This window comes from Nannobrachium achirus, assembly GCF_963921795.1.
Source record: "Nannobrachium achirus genome assembly, chromosome: 7".
Classification (NCBI taxonomy): Eukaryota; Metazoa; Chordata; class Actinopteri; order Myctophiformes; family Myctophidae; genus Nannobrachium; species Nannobrachium achirus.
The window spans coordinates 46,063,403-46,083,700 of NC_137816.1; the positions used below are offsets into that span (position 1 = coordinate 46,063,403).

The 20,298-nt window shown below is 43.1% G+C and overlaps 1 protein-coding gene across 9 annotated transcripts in view; it reads right to left on the minus strand.

The window, feature by feature from the left end:
• The window catches only part of LOC308289109 (C-myc promoter-binding protein-like), a 92,829-nt gene that overhangs the window by 20,187 nt on the left and 52,344 nt on the right, over positions 1 to 20,298 (minus strand). The window contains exons 14-21 of one of the 9 annotated variants that reach the window (XM_080730675.1): positions 19,451 to 19,489; positions 12,431 to 12,564; positions 9,836 to 9,971; positions 7,919 to 8,125; positions 7,305 to 7,433; positions 3,633 to 3,774; positions 717 to 848; positions 254 to 349 (exon numbers count right to left, since the gene is read on the minus strand). In XM_080730675.1, coding sequence (XP_080586801.1) covers positions 254 to 349; positions 717 to 848; positions 3,633 to 3,774; positions 7,305 to 7,433; positions 7,919 to 8,125; positions 9,836 to 9,971; positions 12,431 to 12,564; positions 19,451 to 19,489 — 1,015 coding nt within the window. Of the gene's footprint in view, positions 1 to 253; positions 350 to 716; positions 852 to 3,632; positions 3,775 to 7,304; positions 7,434 to 7,918; positions 8,126 to 9,835; positions 9,972 to 12,430; positions 12,565 to 19,450; positions 19,490 to 20,298 lie in introns of all 9 variants that reach the window. The other 8 variants (XM_080730674.1, XM_080730682.1, XM_080730676.1 and 5 more) reach the window with 8 other exon arrangements.

The window sequence follows — 20,298 nt, forward strand, 5'->3', positions numbered from 1 at the left end:
ATTTAGCCACTTAGTACACATGCCCCCACCCACTGAAATCAACATCATTAAAAGCGCAAAACCAATAGAAAGAAATGAAAACATTTTAACACTCATCTTTTCTTGTAAAATATGAACCCTTGTTGTAAAAAAAAAGTTGTTAAAGTTGTCCTTTAAAGTCGATAAAAAAGCAGAAATGAGAAACTACCCGACAGTCAGACAGAAAGACAGACAGACAGACAGACAAGATGGACAGACAGAAGAGAGGCTTTACCTGAGTGGCGGCCGGGGTCTCTGGGCTCAGAGCCCCACCAGTGTGCGGGGGCCGCCTGCAGGCCCCGCAAGCCCACACTGCCGCCCAGACGGCCGACTGCATGCAAGGGGCACACACAGGCAGGGCCAGAGTAAAGTAGGGCAGGGTTAGGGGGGACAGTGCAAGAGCAGAAACCACGGCAACGAAACAAAAAACAAAAAACGAGGAGAGACACCGATGGAAAGAATTAAGAGGACGGGACGCATGGACAGAAGCAGGCATGGATGGAAAAGAAAGCGGAGGAAAAAAAGAAAAAAAGAGAGACGGGCAAGGAGAGGGGGAAAACGCATGGGGGGAAAGGAGAAAGAACAAAGCAAACAAAAAAAAGTGTCAGTGAAACAAGAAAAAAAAGATATGCAAGACAAAATGGCTGCCCCGTGGAAAGAGCGGAGTCGGGACGGCAGCCGTTGTGTTTCAGGTGTACCTGTGCTAGATTTATCGTCAGTGGGGTCTACTTTGACGGGGTCTGCGGCGTAGCGGCCCGCCGGCTCGGCCGGGTTAGTGTCGGCGGAGCTATCCAGGCTGCCGTGACTCACGGCGTCCGCGTCGCTGCCATCTGCTGCCCAAAGACAATAAGGCGTTAAAGGACGGCCGGGAGCCGCCTTACATGGCTCCAGGGGGGGTTTTGTAGAGATAGTGTTTGTATTTGTGTGCGTTTAGGTTTTTCTATTTTGTCTCCATTAGAGATTACTGTAGGTCAGTAGTGCTGGAAAGTGTATCTGTCTCCCTGTATGTTACGCAACCTGGCGTTTTCCAACGGGTCTGGGGCCTTAAGCTAGATGCAAGAATATACCCACATTTAGAGTGAACATTTTTAACTAAAATCTTTGCTTCTAGGGGTCCCTGGAACTACATATTTTAAGATGGGGGTCCATGGACAAATGCATATCATTTTGGGGGTCCTTCACATGACAAAGAGAACGACTGAACATAAGATTTTTGTAGAATCGGCCTGTGGTTAAGCCAAGGACCCCCAAAATAATATGTATTTGGCCTTGTCAAGGACCCCCAACATGATATGTATTTGGCCACGGACCCCCATCTGAAAATATTTTGTTCTGCAGACCCCCAGAAGCAAAGATTTGAGTTAAAAAATGTTACATGTGGGTCTATTCTGCATCTAGCTTAAAGGAGTAGTTCACCCCCAAAATGACTTGTTTCCAATTGATTATTCACACCATGGAGACTTGAGTTCAATAATATTTATAGCTTTTTGTCTCATTCCTAAGACAAAAAAATTATTATAGTAAATTTACCCCCATTGATTCCGGATGGGGACTCAAATGCATTTGGGTCCCCATCCGTAATCAATGGGGGTAAATTTACTATAATCAAAATATTGTCTTGACAAATACAAAAAGATATTATTGAACTCAAGTCTCCATTGTGTGAATAATCAATAGGAAACAAGTCATTTTGGGGGTGAACTACTCCTTTAAGGCCTCAGACCCGTTGGAAACGCATCGAATGTCACACAGTAGACCTGTGTCCCTCAGTGCTTAGTGTTTTGTGTCTATAACTATATGTGTATAAGTGAGGATGTCTATATCAGGGGTTTTCAAACTTGTTTGACTCAGGTCACCCCTGTAAATAACCTTTTCATCCACGGCACACTGTTCATTTTTAGAATCTTACATCATTATACGCATCAATATACGCGACGTAAATATGTACATCTTTCCACCTGAGATACGGTAGGCCATGTCATATCTTTGTCAATACCCGTTTCCATCAGAACTGACGGAAAATAACTTTATACTTGGTGTTTAACCACTTGAACCCCAGCATCACTATTCTGGGGGGAAGGTTCACCAAAAATAGCAGATCTACAAGCTCACAACGCGTCACGTTGTAAAAAATAACTCATCAAGTACAGTGAAGAGATATTGATGAATTACAAATATGATCAGATTATTCTGAGACACCCCTGGACTGGCATCACGGCACCCTAGGGTGCCACAGCACCCACTTTGGGAAACCCTGGTCTACATTGTTTACTGGTACTCATCATTTGTGCAGCCAGAGTCTAAAGTAAACCAGTAAGGGGACATGCAGTTTCAGCAACACAATGCTGGTACAGGGAGTTAGCATAAAAAGCCAGCATTTGCATAACATAGTGTAGCATGCATTTTATGGGTTTCTGCGTTTGGGGGGGGGGGGGGGGGGGGGGTCCACTCATTGCCATGCTAGTAAACCAAATCACAGGTTATGCTCCAATACAGACTTGGTTGACAATGGGACAAGTCTGACAGGACACTCGTATTAGCGCTTAAGGTAAATCAGTGAATACGCAGGGAAAAATTGTTCAGATTCAGACATTGTACTGTAGGTGGTTAACTCTTATTTTGGGTGGCACATCCAAAATACCAAAAATAGATGCGAGGAAGACGGAGCTGCCTGGGTTGTTGTTTTCATGAGAAGGTGTTTATCGTGTGTTTCTGGATGTTCACACGTGCATTCGATAAAATTCGATAAATTTGACATTTTAGGCAGTTTTCTGTTGAGTGAGTCAAGCAGCTCAGAATACTCTGAGAGTTACATAGTTTTAAGAGTTTTATATTTGTACTCACACAATTAAGGGTGTCCTTACAAATAAAATGTTTGAGAACCACTAGTACTAGTGGTCTCATAATGTGCCATAGTTAAGCAGTGTCATACATATTCATAAGAAAACCTGGAGACTTGACGTTCAGTAATCTGGCTTATGATCAAAATAGAAACATTATTGGTGTGTAAAAAATACCAAATCTTTGTCACAGACACATTTGTTTGTGTACGAACATATTGATGACCCCTGCTCATAATGTGTGTCGGAGTACTGCATTCCAATAGAACAAACGGCACGATTCACTCAAACGAATAACCTCTACTCCAGGGGTCTTCAATGTTTTCAGTCCAAAGGACCCCTTAGTTGAGAGAGAGAGGTGAAGCAGGGGTCCCTGCCAGATTCCAAATAGTTTCATCGTTTGACAGCACAATCATCAGTGTCAATTTGTGTTTTCAGATATTTAACCACTTGAACCGTCAATACTTAAAACAACTTGACCTTTCACTCTGTGCTTAGTCTGCTCCTTTCCCCCTCTATACCAAAGCTCTTTGCCGAAAATAGCCGATCTACAAGCTCACAACGCCTCGCAGCGCGTGGTTAATATAAAAAGGAGAAAAAAAGGTTTCTATCACACAAAGATTTGGAGGACCCACTGTAGTAACTCTGAGGACCCCCTAGGGGTCCCGGACCCCCTGTCGAAGACCCCTGCTCTACTACACATTAACTCTAGTCTGGTACATGTGCTGTAGAGGACAATACAAGACCAGACAGAGGTTTAATGGTCACAGTTACCTGACAGAGGGCTCTGGGTGAGCGGGCCGTGTCTCCGCAGGGCCTGCTTGAACTGGGCCACACCCAGCACCACGTTCCTTAGCTTCATCCACAGGAAGTAACCACCTCTGGTGGTGGAGGGCCATGTGCTCTCCAACACCGCCTGGGAGGAGAGGGGAGGAAGGGAGAGATACATTTTCATGAGGCCATTACCATTGCAAATTAAAGGAGAGCACAAGACATGGAAACCAACACCAGTCACACACAACAGCACACTGGATAAACCTTTTTTTCTTCATGAATTATTTTTCTTTTAAACCACAGGATCACATAAGAGTGAGAGATGCTCATTATTGATGTAGCAAACCTCCAACAAAACAAAAATAAAACTCAGGAGGGAAGGGAGAGAAAAACATTTCTGTGAAAGATATTTTGATTCAATTGGAATGGAGGGAATTCTCATCCAACGGTCATTAAATTCAAGATCGAACTAAGCACTAAGCACGACACACTCATGCTAATTAAAAAAAAAAGACATGCCAATCAATATTTAAGTGGTTAACCCCAAACACAAATCTAACCACAATAGTACACAACCACACACACCCTCCATTACATAGGAGGGAAAAGAAAACAGCACACCCCCTATTACTAATGGATCAGACATCAAAATCTCACATTTATCTTGCACATAAAAAGCCACTCGAACATCTCCCCGAGAGAGAGTCAAAGGCATGCTGCCAAACTATATGCTATCCCATTAAGACTGGGAACGTTTTAACCGCTTTAAATATTATTTTATGCTTTAACTATTGAAAAACAGCAGATATACAAGCTTACAGTGCGGCACCGAGACCGAGTGCTGCGCTGCGAGCATGTAGATCTGCTATTTTTGAAAAATCATGAACATTTGTGCAAATATTTTTAAGCGAACATTTGTAACTCAAATATTTGCTTCTGGGGGGGTCCCTGGAACAAAATATTTGGAGATGGGGGTCCGCGGTCAAATACATATAAGGGGTCCTTGACATGAAAGAGTTTGAGAACCACTAATGATAGAGATGAGTTTTTTCAAAAAACCCTAGTTTTTTTTTTTTTTATAGAATCGGGTCAAAAATATTCAAAGACTTGCACAAATTGTCACGATTTAAAACAAATAGCAGATCTACAAGCAGTGGCGTTTCTGAAAATTGTGGGGCCCCCCTGCGAGGAGGTGGGTGGGGGCCCTTTTGCAAATGATGCGCAGATACTCTACCGACTCGTCGGGTCGAGGGGAGCACATATAAATACACAATTAAGCTTTTAATACCACAACTTTTACACCACCAACAAGCGGAGTATGAACATGATTAGTGCCAACTCTACCAGAGGGAGCTTGACACTAGAAACACAGCTGTAAACACAAAGCAATCTGTTGGACATTGTGTTTGATATGTCCATTCTAAACAACTGTTGCAGTGGGCCGCTAGGCTAGGGGGCTGCCAGAGGGGGGCTTTGGGGCCCCCCTCTGCTGGGGCCCCCCCGCCTTGCGGGGTTTGCGGGGGTCTCCCCGCCGCCACTGTCTACAAGCTCACTGGTTAAAGTACATAATGCGTTATAATGCGTTTCAGGTCTTAATTCGCTATTCCCGTTGGCAGCAGTCGAGGGAGCAGGCAGTGAGTTCATTATGCTGAGAATCGGTCTTGCTCCGGTGCCGTCTGCAGGCTCCCAGGACCTGACCAGGTGAAATGAGGTAGACGCCCGCCCGGGGAGATCGATATACCGTCGGCTGCTGCCGTCTGTACCATCGTTATGGCAACACGCTTCCAGGCCACAGCACAGGCCGTTTAAAGGGGTGACAGAGCCCTACTCTGGGGAATCGCTGTCAGAGAGGGACGTTTGTATTAATGCACCCAGGCACGCGCAGAGGCACACCATGGGTGGGAACATTAAGCTACTGTTTGTCAGAATATGTACTTGACAGACACTTGAACACGCGTACTGCGTCATCACCCACAAACGCGTGTAAAAGCATACGTTAACACAACCTCTGCCAAAAAAATACCCCTTTGTAGGGCTTCTCTGCCATGCCCGAGGAACCCGAAGATTTAATAAGCTTTAATAAATAAATAAAAACTAATGCACCGGGATTGGTTTCTACACGGACACAATATGGAGCGGACCGATTAACATTGAGGCCGCAAACCGGAAGCGGATGGTCCGTCCTCTATTCCGGCCCGTTAGCTTTCTGTGTAAACACCACGGCTTACAGATGGAGAACGGATTGATCATTTTAAAAATTTTCAACGGATTTGAGAAGCTGATGGAATACGCGAACACACGATGCATAGCAGTGTTCCGATCACGCACGATGGGAACTGGATTAGCACCCGCATTAACAGGTAGGAGAAGCCAGCAGTGAAAGACATAGAAAAATCTTCGGGCTCCTCGGCCGTAAACTACGAATGAGTTAATAACCCCCATAAAATCCCACTTCACCGGATGCTATGCAAGTGATTGGTGTTAACCACCGAAGAGATAAAAACCATGTCTAGCAGGAAGGACCCACTGCCTCCAAGCCAGCTAACAAGCCAGCTAACATAACTTGCGACCCACACATGACATGTCAGTATGAACTTCATTAAAGCGTCCCACATCTTTCAAAATATAAACTAAATATTGTATAAAAAAATACATATTCATTTAACAAGAAAAGGAGGAGGCATTGCATTTTCCGACAAACTATGAAAAATATGACTAAGGATTTGCTGAAAAATATATAGTATTTCTTTTCTATGTATAGATTATGAACTACAATGCAATTTGATGTCTGGAGGCTTTGTTGTGCTGGCATATATCATGGCTGTGATTGGCTAGGACTGGTATATCCCATGTGCCAAACAGACATGACGGACTGTAATTAGCTACAGTAGTAGTGTAGTTCCCATAAGCCAGACGGCTTGGCTAGTTCCGGTCGCCATAGCCATGTGGGACTTGGATCCCATACCCTGGAGGGATGATTGTTCTAGGAAAGTTAATTAATAGAATCACATATAGTTGTTGTTGACCAATTAGAAAAAATAGATGGGAATTGATGATGCTGATCTTCCGGGTAGGTAATGAGATTAGCTGTGGACAACCGGAACCACAGACAGACTGAATGCAATATCTCCAGCTAGGGGAGATAATACTGCTCATAATAATGACAATATCTTCTTTCCGGTATGGGTCTCTAAACCACCACCCAGCAAGACAGAGTCACTCGCGACTCGCAGAGACAGCTGCATGTGATTACAAAGGATGTTGTATAACCCTGAGGTGAGTGGAAATGTCAGCAAAGAGCTGTTCAAGGATTTACTATGATGAGGTGTTGTTTACTGCATCGTCGCCGTCGGGCAAGAAACCTTGTATCTCCAAGTTTCAGATTTGATTTTTTTTTTGTAAAGTAAAGCCCTGCTTCATCATACATGACTGTCGCACAAAACAAGTGCAAATAGCCGATCCACACTTGTAGACCATCTATTTTCACAATTTTTAATTATTTTTAAAATACAAAACGGTTTTGGACATACAAGGTTTCCACCCGACAACAACGGTATGTAGCAGACAGTTCCCTCCAGGATTTCCTTTTTCGATCGATCGAAAAAAGCATCAAGCGCACACCCACACCCACACACACACACACACACACACACGACGGACGTAGCCATCTACCTTGTTGTAGTAGCCATATGTGATGGCGTTGGGATGGACTCCAGCCTTCTTCATCTCAAACAGGACCCTGACTGCCAGGACCGGCTGGCCGTACTGACCACACAGCTGCATCAGAACACGGTAGCACACCTGCAGACGACAGGACACTGTTGTTACCGATACATTTTAACAACGATACGATACGCATCACGATACATAGTTGACGATACGATACATGGCCGGGTGATATTGGTTCAGTCATGGCGATACGATACGATTCGATTCAATGATTTAAAATCGCTATACCGGTATTAACTATTTAGCAAAGAAATTAAATCTGTGAAACGTGTCAATAGTGCATGCTGTGTGAAACGTGTAAATAGTACAAATTTGTTCTCTCAAATAGCAGATATACAAGCTTGCAGCGCGGCACCGAGTGCCGCACTGTGAGCTTGTTTATCTGCTATTTTTTCCATAGCTAAAGTATAAAATAATTAAGGCCCCTCCACCTTGGGCCCTAGTAACTCAGTCCCACTTTTCCCCCCCTTGTGACGCCCCTGCCAATAGCACATCGTACTACACTACACCAGACCTGTGAAAGAGGAGTTAAGTTGTGGCGAGTGGGCTTGCTGTACCTCATCGGGGGGCTGCAGCTTCTTAACCTGCATCTTCCTGAGGACATCGTAGGCGGTGCGCAGCGCGCGCACCTTGGAGTGGCACACCTTGACATAGGCTGGCAGGCATATGAACCACAGGCCATAGCAGTGACGCAGCAGGCACTTGGACCACAGCTGGGGGATGGACGAGTATCTCTTGGCAATCTTCTGGGAAGACTTGATCTCCTGTTGGCGGAAGTGGAGCGGACAGCTGTTAAGTTGTGTGTAAGTAGTAGGATTTACACGCACGCACATGTGCATGGACAGACATGACAACAATGCTCTATATCGGGGGTTCTCAAACCGTTTTAGGCTGTGACCCCCAAAATAAACATATTTGAACTGGGGACCCCCACCCTGACAAGCACTTGGAATTGCAGTTATACTATATTTAATGTGACCCGGCTCTATAGATAAATATAGAGAAAATCACCAATCTACAGCATGTAGATCGGCTATTTTCACAATGTCCGCCTCTTGCTTACTTAAAACTCGATGAGTGCCAAGGGCCACAAGAGGGCGCCAAAGTGCCAGACATTCCCCCATAGACCACTGCTGTAACATACGGGGACCCACGCAGCAGTGGCTTTTCATTTCACGTTGACCAGTGGAATGAAAATGACCCGGATGAAGAGCGCTACAAGATGGCTATAGGCTATCACTCATTTTAGAAGCCCGATTTGCAGCTATTTAGCCGCAAAAAAAACTTTTTCGCTTCCATAGGAACACAGTTCAGAGAAAATGAGCTCTAAAGATGTGAGAATGTATTGGATTAGGCGGCGCGATGCGGCAGCGTTACCCGATTACGGGCCGGTGGAAAGAGATCGCGGTCGGTGGCCTGGATGAAAATTTAGACGGAGGCTTCGCTGAGGCCTCCGATTAATGAATTTATTTTATTTAAAAAACCGAACTAGTTCGGTATCGGCACCCTGGATACGTCGCGACGCCAACAGCATAGATTGAGTTTTTTTGGGGGGGCTCTAAACTTTCTTCTAAACCATTTTCAATGGAAAAAAAAATATTGGATTGGATTGAAAAAGAAAACCGAAATTGTTCGGTTTTGGCACTTAACTCATCCACTACATTGGACGAGTTTGACGAGCTATAGTTATGGGTCCACTCTGCTTATGACGAATATGACGAGCTATCAATTAGCTTTAATAACTATAAAACAAAAAAGTATGATCGCCGATTCGCCGTCCATAGCGCTCTGTGGACCCGCCCTATTCACAAAAAACGGATCTGGATGTTCCAGAACGGAAATGGGGGGGCGGGACAACGACGCCTGTATCCTGTCTGCCGAAATGTCATCCGGTTTAATGTTGTGCAACACCAGCGTGGCGCTCCGTCGGTTTCGCTTTGAGCGATGGAAGGCTGTAGTGCTTTGTTGCTTACCCTGCCTGGATCGTATTGTGAATGCAATCGGTGAACCATCGCGCAATGGATTCGCGCGCGCGCCCACGTTAAAGGTAGGCAAAATCCTGGCGGTGTGGACCCTCAGAAGGGTCTTAAAAATAGCGGTGGGTGAGTTAAAGGGTTAAATATTTGACAGTTTGGCCAGTTTGGTATTAAAAAGGTCTTGAAAGTCCTTAAATTGTCACTTTATAAATGTGCAGATACCCTGTATGCATGCACTTATACTGTGTGTTGGTTTGTTTACCGTTGAGTGAGAAAAAAGATAACATTAAGCTATTCATCTGGGCACCCCAAAAAATAATTTGGGGACCCCACTTGGGGTCCCGACCCCAATTTTGAGAACCACTGCTCTATATGTACCATACCATGTAATGAGTACCATTTATTTTTTGCTCGGTAAGGCACTTTGAGCTGCATTTCATGTCATAAAAGGTACAAATAAAGTTTATTATTCGTATTATTATTTGTGCACGCGCTGACCTGTTTGGTGCGTCTAAACATGGGCGCAGGGCTCGAGGGACAGCTTTGGCGGGCAGCGAGGCGAGACTGAGGTGTCTGTAGTAGTCCTTCCATAGGGTCAAAGAGGTCCAAACTCAACACTGGGAAGCCATCATACCTAGTGGACACAAACACATCATTTGGAACACCGGTTGTTAATCCCACAGTTTTGCTTTCTTCTCTAGTGCAAGAGTCTTCAACATATATATTAACCACTTGAACCCTAGTGTCCATATTCCAAGAACTTTAGCGCGAGGCGCTGTGAGCTTGTAGATCGGCTATTTTCGGCAAAGAGGTTTGGTGTAGAGGAGAAAAAGAGCTGACTAAGTACAGAGTGAAAGGTCAAGTTTATTAACTATTGACGGTTCAAGTGGTTATGGTTAAATATCTGAAAACACAAATTGACATGAATCCAAAATACACTGATGAATGTGCCTTCAAACGATGAAACTACATGGTATATATGGGTTGTGGGGGTCCCTGCTTCATCACCCTCTCTCGACTAAGGGGTCCTTGGCCTGAAAACGTTGAAGACCCCTGCTCTAGTGGCAGCTCAAGGATGAGAGAATGGACCGGGCCAAGTCATTTTAACAGTTTGAAGGCACCAGTAGTGTGGCGGGCAATGACTTTATGTGCTCTTAAAGCGCTAAGCTTTTGCACTTCCCTCGCCTGGCTGTCCTTCGAGGGAAAATACATGCCTCTGTACCAAGCTCAGAAGAATGCTGTTCTGAGGGTCTGATGAGTATATTTAGTGTTGAATGATATGATAAATGTAAAGTCAAGGCATCAAAAAGACTTTCAGTGTCAACTGTGTCAGGGAAAAATGTACAGTATTTCCCCAAATCACCACTTTACTGTACATTTCTCTGTTGTGTGGTTTATTCAGAAGTCAGATTTCAGAACATACCGAATGAAAACATGTACTGTAAACATAATCTGTGTAATGTATACATAGTATTTAGACATTTCAAATATAATATGGTCCATACATATTGAAATGTCACGTTTAATAAGGTTTTGTCTTTTGTCTGACAAGCCACAGGCTGCCATTCTGTACTTGTATTCATGTATTGTATTCATATTGAGAGCTGGCCTGGAAGCTGGAGGGTTTATGAATTATGTTCAAAAGGTAAAGAAAGATGAGAGAACCAATGTGTCCACACGATCACTTTGTCATTTCCACTCTAAACTTCTAGCCTGCAACCCTTGGCAGCAATGTTGTTTTGACAGCAAATTTTTATTTAGTTTTAGTCATAGTCTTTTGAATAAAATGACATTTATTTAAGTCATAATTTAGTCACCTGAAAAGTTTTAGTTTTAGTCTAATTTTAGTCGACTAAATATCATTCGTTTTTAGGCGACTAAATCTACAGTTGATTATGTATTTTGGCAGGCCTTGTTGGCATCGTAATGACTTATTTTATACTTGGTTGTGTGCTGAAAATAGCAGATCTACAAGCTCACAACGCGTCGCAGTGTGAACTTGTAGATCTGCTATTTTCAGCACGCAACACCTGAGAGCTATCAAACATAAAATGACTCTCTTCTCCACTAGTCCTTCCCTAACGTTTTAGTCTAGAGTTTAGAGTAGTTTTTATTTTGTTGACGAAATGGTCAATATATTTAGTCTTAGTTTTAGTCATCACAGCTTAGTTTTTATTTTGTTTTTGTCAGTGAAAAAAACGCAGTCGACAAACATTTTTCATCATAGTTTTAGTCGACGAAATCAACACTGCTTGGCAGTAAATTTTTATTATATTCCCAGTATGTGATCTGGCATGCCGGCTGCACTTCAATCAGCCTCCTCCAGAGAAATTAGCTTTTTGGGCACGCTCAGTTCAATTTACTCTCTCTTCAATCTTGTGCTCATTTTTGCCAGGGTACGTGTGTCACATTGAATGCCACTTATCATCCAACCAATACAATTGGTCTAGTTGAAATTACGTCCATTGCAAATTTACTCTCTGCACTTTGATGTTCCATCTATGTTCTATTATCCCTGCACCATTTAAACAGCTATATTATGAGAATAAAGGGGAGAAGCTGCATTCTGTTGTGTAATTGGCGCATGTATAATAACTAGTACTTGCCCGTGGTTGTGTCGTGTACTGAGGTGAAAGTATTGTCTCGTAAGATAGCAGGATTTAAGACGTGTCAGTGATGCCAGTCATCTCCAAATTTGGTCACTGCTTCAGCATGCGGTTTCAGATTTGGGAACTGTTTAGTATCAGTGATGTCAGTCATGAATTCATCTCCAGATTTGGGCACTGTTAAGTAACAGCAATGTCAGTCATCTCCAAATGTGGGCTGACTTGATGTCAGTCAGTGATGTAAGTCAGTCATCTCCAAATTTGGGCATTGTTTCGGCATGCAGCTGTTACCATAGTGGCAACACTAGTATCAGTGATGTCAGCATGCAGACAGACGGACAGACAGACATTCGGTAAATGAATAGTTAGATGATAGCTTTATTAGTCTAGCAGCTACTAAACATAGGCTGAGGTGCTAGACTAGAGTTAACAGTTACCATGATGGATTTGCATACATTTATTTGTGGTAGTGACGTAGCGTGTTTACCTGTAGCAGAGAGGATGCTCCTCCCCTCCAGGGAGAGGTGGCAGCTCTGGGGGTGTGATGAACACTGTGTGCTCGCTGCGCTGTGATTCGTCAAACTCTATCAGCCTGGTCTCCTCTGGCCTATCGCTGTCCACCTGCATGGCGGGAGGAGCACACACACACGCAGACAAGTGGATATTTTTGCAGTGCCATTGCCAGTGGTGTAGAGTAAGTAAGTACATTTCGTCACAGTCTGGCCAAAACCTCTTAACTCCATTTTCGAGGTTTTAGATTTGTGGGCATAAATCAGGGCTATTGAACACCCTTTACATCTGAGTGTTGGTTAAAATAATATTGAACCAATGAAAAGTAGTAAAAGGTGCTTGGGACAAAACCTCCTAACTCCACACTTTCTGCCAAACCAGCTAACTCCACCCGATTGGCCCTCTCTTTTTTTCATAAATATGTGCTTTTGAACACCCTTTACGTCTGTGTGTTGGTTAAAATAATATTGAACCAATGAAAAGTAGTAAAAAGCCCTTCGGTCAAAACCTCCTTTTTCCCGAAAATGAACATTTTGGAGTTAGTTTTAAATACCTTTAATTCTACTTCATTACATCTCAGAGGCAAATATTTACCCCACTTACTCCACTACAAGTATTTGAAAACTTCAGTTACAAGTTACTACACTTTTTAGATTTAGATCTGAATTACTCAACATAAATTAACCAGTTAAGAAGAAGAAGAATGAACGAGATAGTGTTTTTTAATGCCTCGTATCTTGTAAAAACACAACATAAAACAACACAGACTGAGGGCTGACACTGCTGGTGCAGCTTCCCACAGAAATACTGTACATCAAAACCTTTTAAAAATACAATCCAAAACAATCCAAAAGTTATTTGAACCAGGTTGGACACTAGATGCTCTGCCATCTAATTTATAGTTCGGACTTTGCCATTGCCATTACCGCTCTTCAACGGCAGAGGAGGGCAATGGACGTAAAACTTGTGGACTGTAGCCTTAAAATTAAAGCAGTGTGTTTACGTATGCCGAGGAGACTCTGTTCTCGCACTCTGTGCACTTTTCCCTTAAGTCTCCAAAAATGCTGGAGGGTGTATTACAGTATGTGTGTGAAAACAGACACCCAGGCACACACGCACTGTTCCTTTTTTCTGTGTATAAAGTATTGAAAAAAGGCTGACCTGCTAAACCACATGAAGTCGATACAACCTCATGTACTCTGGTTCCAACTATTTAACTGTAAAAATAAAAGGGTAATGAAGGTGGAGGAGATATTCATCTCATCATTACTATTATTATGTTGTATGTGTGAATTGTACCATGCCACAGAGTACTAATGCTCCTTGACTTTGTCATGCTGGAAGTAGGATTACACTACCATCTGTAATCACTCTCTCTCTCTCTCTCTCTCTCTCTCTCTCTCTCTCTCTCTCTCTCTCTCTCTCTCTTGTTCTCGTCAATATTTTCCCATGTTGAAGACTCTCTGCAGGCCGCAAAGAACCAGCAATATGAAGCAAAAATAAAAAAGATTTAATTGTGCTTTGCTACGACTTGTGAATGCTCAGCTGTAGCTTTGTGTTTCACTCTGAGGAAAGCGCTTCCAGACGTGCCGTGCTGGTGCTTGACACAAAATAATTTGCTTAAAAAAATAAAAAAATATATTTTTTAACTGAGGTTATGAGCAATAAAATAACCATTGGACCTGCTCGCTTGCTCAGATTAACAGAAGGCCATGGCCTTGCAACATACAGGAGAAAGAGACAATATTTGAGCATGCTACAGTACATCTAAAAAAGAAAAACAAAAAGTGCAAAAGGGCAACTAGTTAGCATGCTTACCACTCACAGTATGAAGGTCATTTCCCTGCCTCTACACCCTCTTTCTTGGCTCAAATATCTATTACAAATGTTATTATAAGATAAAGGTCATTATAAAGTATAGTTTTTTTATTATAAATATACAGTAGTACTACATTACATTTGCATTTCTTCATCTCTGTGTGTAGACTAGAGTCAACCAAATGGGACAGATTCCTTGCACATACAAACATAAATGGTCGAGTAGAAATACTATTTTTAATCGAGGTGAAAGTGAGTACTGAATGCAGCACTGTTCAAAAACACCCAGAGTGAACAGATGGACAACATATTGATCAGTGTCAGCACTATTTGTACGTTTGGACCTCCTATCCAGGACTACTGCATGGGATCGTGGGTTAATGTGTAGTCCATGTGTAGAAAAAATATATTTCCCTGCAGTCAGGGGCGTCACAAGGGGGAGAAAGGTGGGACTGACTTACTAGGGCCCAAGGTGGAGGGGCCTCAATTATTTTATACTTTAGCTGTTGGAAAAATAGCAGATATACAAGCTCACAGCGCGGCACCGAGTGAGCTTGCAGATCTGCTATTTTTGAAAAGTCGTGTGAAAATGTGTGCACATCTTTGAATATATGTATTTTTTAAGCAAACATTTGTAAATAAAATTTTGTTTCTGGGGGGGGGGGGGGGTCCTTGGAACTAAATATTTTGAGATGGGGGTCCTTCACATGAAAAGGTTTGAGCACAACTGACATAGAAACACAGGTTTTTCAAAAAGCTAGAAGGATAATTGAAATATTCAATTTTTTTTTCAAAAATAGAAGATGTACAAGCACCGAGTGCCGCGCTGCGAGTTTGTAGATCTGCAATTTTTCAATAGTTAAAGCACAAAATAATGCGTAATAATGCGTTCCCAGTCTAAATGGGTTAAATCCCCTCCCCCTATGAAGAACATTCATGGGGGGCCCGCAGCCCAGAATGTGGTGTGACAGGTGACAGCCCTGCCTACCGTACACACATCTGCTATGATAAACATCTCCAACGAGACAACAACACTACACAAGATGCCGACGCAAACAGTTCTGCTCTTTTGCTGATTCAAGAGGGTTCCCTGAGGTTTAAGTACGGTAGCTTCATCATTATCTACTATTTCAAGTACAATTTAGCTTTTCTTTTTTACGGCATTTCATGACAAATGTGCTGTCTATAGACCTTTTTCCAGAGCGCTGCCGTGTAGCCGAGGTGTCACTGTGCGAAGCGGTGCGGCTTGACACCGCAGTTAAGGCTGCCGCTCTGAGAAATCGGTCTATAAATGGGAAAAATGTGTTAATCACAGAACATAACATGTACTAATTCTACAAACTACATGCAAGAGTTGAATTGCTTAGAGTTAGACAATTCAATGATTCAACATTTCCAGTAATGCTTCAAAGTGGATATAATATATATGCACTTTGAGGCGTTTCTGGAAACGTCAAATTTATATGTAGGAGTTACTGGATGTGTAAGAGCCTGAACGGACAGCTGTGACGACACGGGTCTCAGGAGTGTTTCCTCTGCCAGCTTTCTCTCACACACGCACGCACACACACACACATCAAAGACCAAACACAACTACACACAGCTGTTGAGTCAGGAACTTGTTGCCTTACTTCTTTTGTCTGTTTTAAAGAATGTTCAGTTCAGCTGCTTCCGATATGCTCTCCCTCTCCAAGGGAATGTAGGCCAGTGTTTGTGTGTGCATGTGTGTGTGTGTGCGAGTGAGTGTGAAAGAGAGAGAGAGAGAGAGATAGAGAGAGAAAGAGTGAGAAGAGAAAGTGAGCGAAAGAGTATGTTGAATAGCTGATTTGGCTGTTTTACTCTAACTAATGACTGAAGAACACAGTCTAAAGGTCTTTGCACACTGCTTTAATGTGTTGTTGAAATGTGCAACACAAATAAACTTGTGTACAAAAGAGAGTTTGTGGATGCATGTAAATACTGTAATGTTAGCACGACTGTGTGAGAGAGAGGAAGAGGGATTAAGAGAAAGAGAAGAGCTGTCTCCGATAGGTCAGTATGTGTGCGTGTTCAGGCATGTGTGTGGGTTTCTATGCGTGTGTGCATGGAGTGAGTGAGTGCTTAGTTGCGTTTCCATAAAGCTTTTTCGAAAATAGGAAGCGATGTGAGCTTGGACTTGGAGGTCTGCTGTTCTCGGCAGTTCATCCGACCCCCACTGCTGTGTACTAGAGGGCAAAGGGCAAACATAACCATGGCAGCTCACAATGCTCCTTAAATCAGAAAGAGGTGGGCAAACAATGTTCCTCCTTTTTGTTTTGTTTTTGCTGGAATTATAACATTAATACAATGTATTTGAACGACACTACCAGGGGCTAGTTCTGGTTGAATAAGAAGATTTAGTGGAAAGTTTATTTATCGATGGCTTTAATAACAGAGAGCATCCCTCTGTTAATGTTATGCAACAACTAATCTAATAATGGATATGGCAAGAGACCATGCCAGCCGCTCCCTCCATCAGCACATTTGATCTTATCTAAATTATTCCACTATGTGTCAACAACAGCCAAGATACACAGACAGACACCAGGCAGACATCTGGGTCTGATTCATAATGTGTTATAAACATCTCCTGCAAACACCAGAAGCAAGAGATATGAGTCAATGCACTGAGCACCGAGTGCCGCGCTATGAGCTTGTAGATCTGCTAGATTTGTTTTTCATTGTGAAAATGTGTGCAAATCTTTGAATATATATAATTTTCAAAGCAAACCTTTGTAACTCAAATATTTGCTACTGGGGGTCCTTGACTCCTTGGAACAACATATTTTGAGATGGGGGTCCTTGACATGAAAAGGTTTGAGAACCACTGACATAGAAACCTTAGAAGGATTTAGAAGACATCTACGTCAAAATATTCAAAGACTTGCACAGATTTTCAAGATTTTTCAAAAATAGCAGATCTACAAGCTTGTAGATCTGCTATTTTTGGAGCTGTGTGAAACACAGGCTCCCTATACGTGGCTGTGTGGGTCTGTGTGTGTGTGTCTGTCTGTGTGTCTGTATGTAGCCTGACTTCGGCGCGTAACTAGTGCCGCACCATTTACGCCACTCGCGCAATATATACATCAAAATGTGCGGCTCGGCCGGGAATGGTGTTCTATTACCTTTCGTTCCGATCCGCCTTACCATGCCGACGTAATCGGCAAAAAACGACGCTTAATTGTCCCCATTGACTTATAATGGGACAATGCAAGAAATCACTTTCAAGTATTTTTCTCTCGTAAACCATAGGAGCTACAGTTTCAAACCTCGGAGAGGAGATTCATAATGATTTTAAGAATGAATCGAAAAATAATTACATCACTCGGCCTCATGGTGGCGCTATAACGGCCCACTTTACGTTTTGCCCCGTAACTCTTGAACCGTGGATCGGAAAATTAAAATTCTTTTTTCCCTGGATTCCTTGGGTCAAGACGCATCTCCCCATATAGGCCACACCCATTTGCGCCAGGATAGATTTTCCGCCATCTTGAATTTTCTCCAAAACACACTTTTTGCTCCTTTTCCTACATATTTTCTTCAAATGTCACAAAAATCGGTACACATGATCCACACACACACACACACACACACACACACACACACACACACACACACACACACACACACACACACACACACACACACACACACACACACACACACACACACACACACACACACACACACACACACACACACACACACACGGGTGTGATTTTTTAATAGTTAAAGCATAAAAATAATGTGTTCCAAGTCTTAATGGGTTAAACTGGAACCAACCCAGGACTTACTGTACATCTCAATCAATTCGGGAGGCATTGAGATTCCTGTCAAACAGCTGTTACAGTAAATTAAAGAGATGGGTTGATGTTGGTAAAAGGTGATAATCAAAACCAACGGCTGCTAATGATTCCAACTGCGTGCTTCGTGTGGAACTCATGGATTGATAGCAGGGTGGGACAGCTGAGCTCCTATCATCCAAACCTAGCATAAGGCTGGAAGCCCCGCAGGGTCTGGTGCACAGTGCGATACGTGGCCTTTTTCCAGACATTGTGAGACATTGTATGGCAGGCCCAAAAGTTAGTTTGTTTCTGTCATGAGCAATTTATAATCAGACAAATTTGTCCCACAGGATCAACTGAGTTTCGTATTATTTTATCGGTTTTCTGCACAATGTTAATTTTTTTATATGGATGTCTGGCGCCACCGCCAGACATCCATGCCTATGTGGCAATACCTACGTGGTATGCACCTGGACCAGTAGGCCAGCGGGCGCCCCCTTTCATGCCTTTATTGATAGGACAGGAGACTGACAGGAATTGGGGAGAGAGATGGCGAGTGACACGCAGCAAAGGTCGTCGGGAACGGGATTCGAACCCTGTGACACGCTGTCAGGCATCCAAGCCTAAATAGTGGGTTGGCTTAAAAAAATTATCGAAAAACAAAGCGGATAAAAGCGCCAAACCTTTTTTAAGGCTTCTTTAGGACCTAACGATGGATTTTAGCCTTGGGAACCAAACTTTATTTTGAAAATTACCCATAGAATTATCCATATCAAGTTGGGCTCCCATCGACTTTCTATAAAGGAGGAAAATACCCAGAAAGAAAATCTGCTTTAAGTAGGATGTGAGGGGTCTAACTACAGTAGGGGTTTGTCATGATTCTGAATCCATTGCAAGCATTTGTTTGGCACAAAAGACTTTCCTTGGGCTAGAAATGGCCCCACAAAACGATGGTTTAGTGATGAGTCACTTTTCACAGTTTTGTGGGTGTTTTTGGGGGACATTTATAGCCCAAGGAAAGTTCTTTGTGCAAAACAAATGCTTGCAATGGATTCAGAATCAAGACAAACCCCTAGTTAGACCCCTCACATCCTACTTAAAGCAGATTTTTTTTCAGGGTATTTTCCTCCTTTATAGAAAGTCGATGGGAGCCCAACTTGATATGGATAATTCTATGGGTAATTTTCAAAATAAAAGTTTGGTTTCCAAGAGGGTATGGAGGACAGGCCTTATGTGGTATGCGCATGGACCACTTGGCCAGCGGGCGCCACATCTATTTGTAAATAGCCTAAGCCACATCTATATGTACACTGAATGCATGGGTGGAGAGAATAGAAATGCACCAAAAGAGACCACATTGGAGTCCACTAACTTACCTTGCCTCCTTTGTCTGCACTGCGCTCTGAGCTGTAGAGCTGCTCACAATTAGAGGCAGGCGGAAGAAGAGAAAGAGAAACAGAAGAAAAAAGGGGACAGGGCAGGAGAGAGAGAGAGACACGGTTGTTTTTTAACGAGAAACAAGCAGGAGGGAAACAAGGAAGACATTGAGTAGAGCAGGGGTCTTCAACGTTTTCAGGCCAGGGACCCCTTAGCAGAGAGAGAGATGAAGCAGGGACCCCCACAACCTTATAGATCCCATATAGTTTCATCGTTTGACAGCACGATCAACAGTGTATTTTGGATTCATGTTAATGTGTGTTTCAGATATTTAACCACTTGAACGGTCAATACTTAAAGCTGTACTGTGGAAGCTGCTCAACTAGTGGTCAGTAGTGGTATTGCTTTTTTCGGCCGGAGTCGCCGCGGACCACCGGAACGGGGGTCCGCGGACCACCGCGGCCGTCGCGAGCACCTCCGCCTCGCCGATACGATTCCGTAGAGCCGTCTCCCATCATTTTTAGACCAGGATTGAGGGAGTAGCAAGCAATATTCCTTCACCAATGTAAACACAGTTGCTGAGGGAAGCTACTTCCTTTAGAGACAGCAAGACTCGCTGTGATTGGCCGGTGGTGTATGATCGGCACTGTGATTGGCTGGTAGTGTATCATGTGGGAGATGACATCATTTTGCCGGGAAATTCTCCCCCCCTCACAACTCATAAAAAACATATAAAGAGAAGGCTTTAGAAGCTGAAAATAACAGAGTGGGTGTTCTAAAACTTTAGCGATTTAACAGTTAGGACAATTTTAAGATTTGTTTTATAAAAAAAGTTACATGGTATAAC